The following is a 9,975-nucleotide window of genomic DNA, read 5'->3' as shown; positions in this document are numbered from 1 at the left end:
CTGCTGAGTTTCACTTCAGCCACTGCCCTTAAACTTCACTGTTTCTTGCAAATTCCACTGAGACGTTTTTAAGAAAAACTTCGTGACTTGACCTATTCCTATATAAGGGGATGCTGCCAAGAGAGGAAAAGAGAAAAGCAATGATGAAAGAGGAGGCTGAGAAACCACTCTTCCTAACATGTACTTTTGTTTTTGTTCAGCACAGCCTGATCACTGTTATTCACCAGGTTGCAACCCAAAGTCTGCCATCCTGAGGAGAACTAGGTAGCTTTTGTTGGTGTTTCAGCCCCCAGAATTTCATTTTATGATGAAAATTAGGGTGGAGAGGGCTCATAAAAATCAAACCAAGGGTTTGGGGGTTTCCAGATACCACAAGAGATTGCCATGCTCTAGCTGAATGAGTAACCATTCACCAGCTCTGACATGTAGATTGACCCTGTTAGACATCCTAACCACTCGTAATTGCACAGTACAAGATGGTAGCTTTTGCTTGAAACAGTAAAGGTTTGAAGCATAGCCATATTTCCCAGAGTCCTGCCTAATGCCACATCTTCCCATACATCCATTGCACAAGCCTTATTCAACTTGCTGGCATCCACAAGTTTCCCCTGAACTGCCCAAGCTCAGCACTGCCTCCTGGAAATCATCATCCATCCCTTCTCCTGTGCCACTTCTTCCCTGTGGGCACTTCTTACTTTAAACATTAAAAAGAAAGAATCACCATCAAAGACATTGATTGCACATGTAAATATTGGCCCTGAGAAGTGTGTGGCACTGTCCTGACTCCTCATGCAAACTGGCCAGCAGCACCCAGGCACTGAGATTCTGGTCTGGCTGCCCAGCTGCACACCCGATTTCTTTGAGCGCTTTGCTTTCTTCACGCAGCAAGGCAAAGTCTGACATCCCTAAGGCAGCCTTGTTCCTGAACAAGGACAGCAGCTGACAAGCAGAAGTCAAATCGCCTTCCATGTCCCACCAGGGTGCCAACGCCAGCAAGGACCGGCTTGTTCAAAGATGCCTGGCAGGGCACCATCGCATGCTATTTGCGGTGGGGCTGAGGGAGCTTCTATGACATTTTGTAATTCATGGCTTAAAACGTAGCCATTCATTTTCCAAAGCCTCTAAACAGCTCTAATTGTCCCTTTATCATTATATACCCATAGGATGCTTTCATTTTTATTTTTTTCTTGTCGGTATGCAGCTCCTAGGTACTTGCCTAAGGTAGCTTTATATAAACAAATGTTGTTATTATTATTATGCATTATTAATAAAAACTGACCTTCTTATTCCACAATTGCCATTTACTCTGAGCTTCATCAGCTCAACACCAGCCTAAATGAGTTCATTCTGCAAAGGAGGTTGAGAGCTGAGAGGTGGAGGAGAGGACTACTGTAGTTTAATGAATTGCGTTCCATTCACTGCCAACAAAGCCATTATACAAGCAATATTAATTAAGAGGACCTCTGGGAGTGCCACTTTTTAACCTTGCCTGTACAAAGCGAGATTTAGATAATGCTTCCAGGCAGAGTCGGCTTGCAGGATTCTCTCTCATTTTTGTAAGTGCCCTCAGATGAAGCGCAGCTCAGCACTGACGTAGCTGAAGAAATCCTCACCCTCCTTAACAGGCAATATTTTACTAACAGGAAACATCCATTAGGCAGCACAGTGACACATTCAGCTGAACACCCTACAGAAAGCCAATTCATTTGCATCAATACACTCTACAGAAGCAGGGGGGGAAAGCAATGTATTCTACATGAAACACATTGCAAGGGTTACCAGGTGCCTATAAGATGCACCAGCCTATTTGTGTTTGCCCAGCCTTTTTTCTCAGGACAAATTCAGAACACTTTAAGACGGAAGACTAAATATCTCTAGCCACTTTCAAACATTCAGGTTTGGGTTTTCAAAGCTGAAGATGACCAGATCTGAGCTGCTGGTCAGTGATGGGTTCTGAGGCATCCTGTGCCCTGTTTATTATCCCTAGGCTGTGGATATCGAGCACTGATCACTTACTGGTCCTGTGTTGAACGGAAACCGTGTCACTTCGAGCACCATCTTTGTAATAGGCCCAGATGGATATTTTATAGTCAGTGTTCTTCTGCAAGCCTGGCAGGACAGCAGTTGCCACATTTCCAGCAATGGAGAGCTGCAGCAGGGGAAGAAATGAGTCGGTTGAGTTCCCAGGCATCCCCAAGCTAGTTCATGCCATCCAAGCGTCTGTCTCACAGATTGCCCGTAGGCACAAATGCGTTAGCACTGGGCTTTGGGGACAAAGTCTACTGTTGTGGGTTACACACATCTAAGCAAAGGCAAAATTCCAGCCCTGATTAATGCAGAGTAGATGCCCATGTATTGCTGCCCAGTTACATTTAGCAGCTACTTCAGTATCACAATGTGGTGCTCTGATGCAAGGCAGTCAACATGCCCTGAGCATGAAATCCCTTTGCTCAGTTTCCAGCTTTTAGATGTGCTGGGTACAGAAGCCCCAGTACACCCCTATTCCAGCCCAAATGTGAAGCATTGTATGAGACTTGTGTATTTAACCCACTTCAACTGCTGTTTGCACTCATACTGAAAATAGGGGCTTGAGATGGAAGAGGTCACCTGGTCCATCCCTGCCCCCCCCTGCACCAGCTCTGTCTCCGGTCATCCTCCTCTGCATGCTCCTCAGTTGGACCTCATCCTTCTTGAAGAGCAGTATCCCAAAAGTAGCTTACTAGCACTGAGGAAAGCAAAAGTTGCTTCACCTGTCTCAGAGGCGATACCTCTAGCTATAAATACTCAAGAATTATCTTTGTCTTTTCCACAACAACTTGACATTGTGGACTGGTGATTCTTTGCAACCCCAGATCTTTTTCTACTGAATTGCTTCTTAGCTATTTGTTCTACATCCTGTATACCTGTCGTTAATTATTCCTGCCTAAGCTTAATACTTTCTGCTTGTCCCTATTGAATTTCATCCTTGAGATTTTCCAGAACACTTCTGCAATCTTCCCAGAGCCAGTAGGGCTCCAACCCTGCCATCCCACTGTCCCGCCCGCTTCCAGCACTCAAGGTGACAGCTCCATTGAACAGAGCCAGACCCAGGACAGACCCTGTCTTATTCCATAGGCTCCTTCGGCTGCGTGCTGAACTGTTTAATTTCTTGAGTGCGTTAACCTGAATACTTTTGCACCTCCCTATGCCACTCTTGCAGGTGAATTCAGAGCCATCAAGCAGGCACAAAGCCAACCCCGTCCCCCCAGAGCTGTGCATGGGTTCATACCTCCTGAGGCTTCTCTCCACTGACTGTGCTCCATTTGATCTGATAGACAACCACATCGGAGGCAGCGACAGCTTCCCACTGCAGCCGGAGGCTGTTCCCAGAGAGCTCGGTAACCTTCAGTGCATGCGGCGGGGGGACCTTTACTGAGGGATGCAGAAGGAAAACCGGCTGAAGCGCAGGCACTGACAGCGCCTTGTCAGAGCCAAGGTGGGGAGCAGATGGTCGGGGAGCAAAACATCAACCAGGCAGATGTCTGAGACCAGCCTGTCTTTCACTTCTTCAGACTCGTATGACAACAGCCATCAGGACAGAAAGGGGTAAATTATTTTTGAAATGGTAATTAAGGAGGATTATCTTATTTGTGGAGAGGACACATACCACGATGGTATTGTAAAGGAGAGAAGGCTAGGAGGGCACTCCACAGAGGTTAGCAATTCATCATGCTTTTTCTTCATTTGCTTCCTTTCTTTATTCCTTCCACCTCATTTTAAACATAACACAGTCGGACGTATTCACACACAAAGAACAACAGTCATCTGGGTGTTGTGCAAGGGTTTTGGCCGTAAGCTGCTGGGACCGATCTTCAAAGCATCCCGGTTCAGACACACACAAGCCAATTTTGTCACCTGTTACTGGGACCAAAAGCATTTCCATTCCCTACTTACAGGTGGTCACGTTGCCGGTAATTGGAAAGGAGTCCCCTTCATCATACATAGATCGGACACTGATGAAGTATTGGGTGAGGGAGGACAAAGGTCTCAGGACAGTGGATGTTGCAGTGCCAGGAACCTCCACCTGCAATGGAGGAGTTGTATGAGTATTAGGAGAGGAGCGTGGGGACAGATGCAGAGGGGTTAGCACGTGGGTGGCAACTGCATCCAAAGTGCCCATTTCAGAGTTAAAACACTGCCAGCAGATAAGTCTTCCCTGAACCATGCAGCTGAAGGAGAACAGGGCAGTATCTGACCTCCCAAATTTCTTTTCCTTCTACCAACCCCTTGAGGGCTCACCTCCCCAGTGTTGCTCCCTCTGCTAGAAACATAGGTGACGCGGTGAGCTTTCACGGCCGGAGACGCAGCCTCCCAGCTGACTCGAACGGACGCGTGGCTGAGCTCGGAGAAGCTCAGGTATCTGGGAGGACTCAAGGCCACTGCAACAACAATTAGTGACAGCACTCTGAGGTTTCACAGGCTGCACAATGGCAATGCCACCGGTTGCCTCCTGCTGCTCTTAGATGACCCCACCTTCAACTAAGAGACTCATTCACCATGTAGGAAAATATTCTTTTTATGTCACTACCATACATGCTTCTGGGACGTCATGAAAGGCTACCTGGGCTTTAGGTGAAGAAACAGCCAAACAATTCCCTTTTTCTCCCCGGACAACAAAGACCTCAGGGAACAGCTCTTTCAGGAGTCCTTTTTTACCAGGGGAAAATCACTCCTTTTTCACAGCTCACCATGTAGTTAGAGATCCCCTCCGGGACCAATATTTGCTTAAGATCAGGCAGGGAAGAGGCAGCTTGTTTACAAGCCACATGCAGAATATGGGAAGCACCTCATTTAACATGTCTCTCCTGCCTTAAGTGTTTAATAACAACTCAGTAAGCAGCAGCAGCACTTACAGGTGGTTTCCTGGATGCTGGCTGGATCACTCACATCTTCCCCATACATTGCGTACACCGCAACAGAGTACTCCGTGCTGGGTGACAGCCCATCCAGCAGGACCTCAGGCTGGGCCACCTTCACCTGACAATAGAGAAATGCTTTGGGGTACCCACCAATGCCCTCAACAGAGCAAGACCTTACAGAGACGCAGGTCAAGGTCCCTTTGGTTACACTAAGGGGACTTCACCACTTGGGTAGGTGCTCTGCAGTGGTCAAGTGCTCTGCCTCTCTTCCCAAGGGACACCAAGCACGTTGGGGGTACACATCACCTTCTCCTGCCCTGGTCTGCAGAGGTGTAAGTCCCTCATACAGAGGTGCTGCTGCTGTTGTTGGTGTTCTGGGTTCGATCAGGGAACATGTGAGAGATGTGATCCCACTTCACTCAGACACATGGAAAGCTCTTGCAGAAGAGCTGCCTGCTGCAAGCAGACCCAGAGCAGCTGGGCTGCAGCCACCTGCCGCTAACACAGCACGGCCACAGCTCTCCTCCTACAGTCTGCTCGCTGCAGAAATGCACCCCAGCGACTTTCAGGAGCCTGCACACAACGGAGCACAGTTTTATGAAAGGCTGGGAACGTTTTAATGCTGGTTTTGCAGACATCCCACAGCCTTAGAGCATTGCACAGCATGTAGGTTAAGTAACTGCAGAAATGTTCTAATATGCTACAATACAATTTTAAATGTTGGTCCCTCTTCAAATGTTCCGAATCTTAAAAAAAACCACAATTATGCACTAAAAGCAGAGTATAAGCATTAATTGCTCTGTTTTGAAAACCATCGTGCAATTTCTCCTATTGCTGTGCATTCAGGGGAGGAATCTGAGTCAAAGAGGCAATACGTGTTCCCCCCACTACTGGTTTGTTTGTTTGTTTGTTTGTTTAATTCATATCATCAGCCTACAGGTACTCTAGAGAACTCATTAAAATGCACGCATTACAAAGGGATCTTAGATGTTTTAAAGGATTTTCCATTCATCGAGCGCTGTTTCATTCTTATGCCGTGTCATACATCTGGATTTAGAGGTCAGCAAAAACTGCCCAAAAAAACTTTCAATTAACATTTCAAGATAAACAAAGCAAAGACATTTACATACAGCCTCAAGGATACAGCAATTACACTTGGGGCTGCAGAGATGTGAGTTCAGTGCCTGGGTTTCCAGGGCCCCATGAGGTAGTCAGTTCCCTCCCTATGCCTTAATTTCCCACATGAAACCCTCACAGTTATAAATCACTTTGAGATACACCATAAAAAAAAAATCTTCCACGAAAGATGTTGCTGGCAATAATGCTAACGCTTTCTTTTTTTTTTTTTTTAAACACAATACCAATTCACAAAGGTTAGAGCTGGAACTAAACTCAGCCCAGACAGAGAAAAACCGATATTGTCATTATTCTCATGAACTCTACCTCTGTTGTATAGTCCTCTGCTCCATCGGGGGCTGCGGAGCACAGCACCAGGTACTGCGTGGCTCCCTGGGCTGCCTTCCAGCTCAGCCTGATACTGTTGTGGCTCAGCTCAGAGACGCGCAGGGAGCGAGGAGAAGACAAAGGCACTGAAGGGAAAAACAAGGCAGAAAGATATCTTCAGTGTATGAGGTCTGTGACAGCTCAAACCCCAGAGGAGACCTGGCTCTGCAACAGCTACTGCAAGCTGGTGGACATCTACCCCACGTCTAACACAGTGGAGCTGCACCTTTACAGAGAATAGGTTTAATTCATTTGGAGCCCAGGGATAAAAAAAGTGGCAAGGGGTTGCAAGATATTTCTAGCATGGTGTGTTACTGCCATGTCAGGGGAAGCTCAACACAGTGGTCTCCTTTGCAGAATGACATAGGTGGGAAGGGACCCTTGAAGGTCTCTGGTACAACCTGCTGTTCAAAGCAGGGCCAAATTAGAGCAGGTTGCTCAGGGTCTTGTTTGGTCAAGTTCTGAACATCTCCGTGGATGGGGATAGCTGTAGACAGGCTGAACTTGAGGAAGGGGGAAAAATACAATGCCAGGCTCCAGTCTGAGATGGTCGCAAAGAAAGAGCTTTGTTCACCTATCGTAACCATGCATCAGCATAATTCTCTCTACTCACGACCTACATGTGGAGGTGACGCCTCTCAGCCCATCCCCAACAACTGTGTCGTAAATAGGAAACACCGACACCAGATACTCCGTGTGCGAGGTCAAATTGGAAAGATGCAGAGAGGAGACTGCTCCATCTAAAATGACCTGAAAGCACAAAGGAGGGCTGTCAAGACGGGGAGGTGCTAGCCGCTCTTTAGCAAAGGAATGGCAGAACTGGCCTTCCCTAGCAAGCGTGGCATCTTTGTGGCAGATCTGTGACCAGAAACATAAAGTCCAGTTGCCCTCTGAATTTTGTGCCAGCTAGCATCTCACCAAAACAGAGAGGTAAGAGGCAATAAGCATTCCTGTCCTCTAAGGCTGGGATGTGTACAAACACCAAGCACAAGACTCTAATCGTGCTCCCGCTGAAATCAGTGGAAACCCATCAACAGTTTGGATTTGCTTTTCTAAGTCATATCCATCACAGATGAGCATCTTTGGACAGCCCCGTGTACCTGCGTGTCCTCTTTGAGTTAAAACAGATGCTTTAGGGAGGGGATAACACTGCGTAAGAGAAAAATCAGCATCGGCATGGCTTACAGTATTTCTAGTAAGACGGTATTTATCTGATGCCCTCTTCTATCTTGTCATCTTATCAGCTGATCTCATTTACACTCAGTGTGCATTTAATTTCATCTCTGGCTTTAGCTGATGTCCTACAAGAACTGCACCTCTACCTTCATCTCTTTCTCTACTCAAGTCTACTTAAATTCTCAGCCACCACCTGGAAGACACTGCAGTCTCAGATCTTCAGAGAAAGGTCTCTCACCTCTTTGGTGATACCACCCTTAGACGGATAATACACAATCCGATATTTCTTTGGTGGTCTCAGAGGAGGACTCCAGGTCAAGTGCATGCTCTTAGAGGTCACAGCTGATATTTTAAGGTCAGTTGGGCTCAGCTGGGGACCCGTGTTCACAGGGATATCTTTCACAGTGCTACCTAGGAATTAAAAACACAGTTACTGTCTTATATTCAGGCTTCTCATGCCAAATGTACTTTCCAGCTCATAAATACAAGTGACATTTTTCAAATCAACTTACAGTCTCCTTCCCTATCGAGTATAGAAACTTCTAAACTGCTCCAAAATAAGTATTTTAGAACTGGGCATTCAGAGAATATAAATACTCCGTAGAGAACAGGCTGTGTGTTTTGCTGGGTGCTGGGAATATTTTTTCAACACAAGTCTGCATTTTTGCCTGTATCCAAAAGATGACCCAGCTTTCCTCAATCATGTAAATTTATCAAAATGAACAAGCAGAAGTTATTTGGGTTTCTTTTTTGGGCAGCCCATCTTTCTTTAGCCTAATCTGCACCTTTGAAAAATGTCTAATTATATCAAACAAGTAGAAATTAATAAGGATGAATCAATTTATTTATATGAATCTCCAGAGCATTAAAATAAAATTATGCTTGAAAGTTAGACTTTTCCATTCTCTTTAGGCCAATCTTAGAGCAGAGAGAGATGGAAATATGTACACAATATTTCTCCTGAGGATCTAAGCTAACATCTGGAGTGGTTCTTCACTCTCTTGTTCATCATACAAGCTGCTCTCCAGCAAAGGAAAGAAATAGGCTGTTTGGTTTTAACTTGAAAATTCCTTGGAGAGCCATCATTTAAAGTCAAGTGTGGAGAAAAAAAAAATGTGTTTGGATGTTTTATCATCTCCTCTTCCTACCTCCACATTTCCTCCATACACACTCCCTAATATCTTCTCAAATTAGCTCTTTTGCTTTTTCTGCCTCCTCTTGGTTGGAAGAAACTCAGAAAAGGAAATGGTTACAACGTATTTATCACACCATATGATAATGGAAGAGGGAAAAGAAGTCCTCTCTTCCCTACAATTGTAGTTATTGTCATTAGGTGATTATATCCAAGAGTTATCCAAACCCCTGGTAGGAATGGCTCTTGCCTGTATTGGCTCCCAGGCCAAAAGCAGATAACTAAACCAAGAGCATCAGAATGGAAACATCTACAGGTAACATCTCTCTGTGACTTGTTAGAGACAGCAGGGAGTCTGCAATGGAGCGACAGTGGAAGAACTGCATCCAGAGGCTCTTGTAGAAGACAACGATCACAGGAGAAACTGGCCAAAACATTGACGTGGCAAGGACCGTTGTCAGGCAGCAAGAGGGCTGAGCAAGGATATCAGCACTGGAGGAGAAGAGTTAGGTGGTGCTGGCAGGGTGGTGGAGCTCATGGAGGGAAAGGTATGAGAAAGGGTCAATCCTGATGGCAAGGAAGGTGGATGGTGAGCAGAAGGAAGCTCAGCCCTCACTGAGGAGGTTTCACTTCACCTGCGCTTTCCTTGTTGCTCTTCTCTTTGATCCTGGTGCACAGGACCCGGGTGAGCTTGCCAACCAGAGAACTCAGCAACGGGAAATCCAGCACGTTGTACACTGTGAGCTCCAGAGGCTCTGAGGCCACCTGCTTCAGCTCTGCCTCGTCCGCGTTCTTCACCCCTGCAACCAGAGCAGAGAACAAGACTGAGAAAACTCCCCAGAGAGGAGCAGCTTCTGCCTCCTGCTTCTGTGTTGTTTGTTCAGGGGCAGGATGCGTCCACCATCATCCTGCTCTCCAAGCAGAGCCTCCCAGTCATTCCAGTGGGGTGGTGGTATCTGAGAATGGCCTTGAGCTTTCCTGCAGCAACAGCCTCAGTCCAGCCTGAGAAGGGCTTTCAACTCTGTGGGCTCAGAAGGTCTTTTGTGGCCTAGAGTCAGTCTAGTGAATCCTTCTTCTGTTTTCCTGCCTCCTCATTACTTGCAGGCTTTGCTACCACGAAGGTAGATATTTTTCACCCTAAGAGGCAGTTGGCATAAATGAGGGAATGAGCGAATGAATAAATAACCATTTTATATTTATGAGGTACCAGCACTCCCCACAGAGACTCTGTTGTTCATCAGAACATCACATTGCATTTCAAGAGCG

General features: G+C 46.3%; 1 protein-coding gene across 1 annotated transcript in view; it reads right to left on the bottom strand.

Annotated features, from left to right (window-relative positions):
- The window catches only part of COL20A1 (collagen, type XX, alpha 1), a 55,566-nt gene that overhangs the window by 33,668 nt on the left and 11,923 nt on the right, over nucleotides 1–9,975 (bottom strand). Inside the window, exons 9-17 of the mRNA XM_009326892.1 lie at nucleotides 9,345–9,509; nucleotides 7,816–7,988; nucleotides 7,022–7,151; nucleotides 6,342–6,487; nucleotides 4,893–5,016; nucleotides 4,279–4,418; nucleotides 3,934–4,063; nucleotides 3,269–3,411; nucleotides 2,017–2,149 (exon numbers count right to left, since the gene is read on the bottom strand). Of these exons, the coding sequence (XP_009325167.1) occupies nucleotides 2,017–2,149; nucleotides 3,269–3,411; nucleotides 3,934–4,063; nucleotides 4,279–4,418; nucleotides 4,893–5,016; nucleotides 6,342–6,487; nucleotides 7,022–7,151; nucleotides 7,816–7,988; nucleotides 9,345–9,509 (1,284 nt within the window). The remainder of the gene's footprint in view (nucleotides 1–2,016; nucleotides 2,150–3,268; nucleotides 3,412–3,933; nucleotides 4,064–4,278; nucleotides 4,419–4,892; nucleotides 5,017–6,341; nucleotides 6,488–7,021; nucleotides 7,152–7,815; nucleotides 7,989–9,344; nucleotides 9,510–9,975) is intronic.

The sequence above is a fragment of the Pygoscelis adeliae genome, unplaced genomic scaffold (assembly GCF_000699105.1).
Source record: "Pygoscelis adeliae isolate BGI_AS28 unplaced genomic scaffold, ASM69910v1 Scaffold286, whole genome shotgun sequence".
Taxonomy (NCBI): Eukaryota; Metazoa; Chordata; class Aves; order Sphenisciformes; family Spheniscidae; genus Pygoscelis; species Pygoscelis adeliae.
Note: the sequence above shows the minus strand (reverse complement) of the source record. Positions and strands in the feature narration are given on the sequence as shown.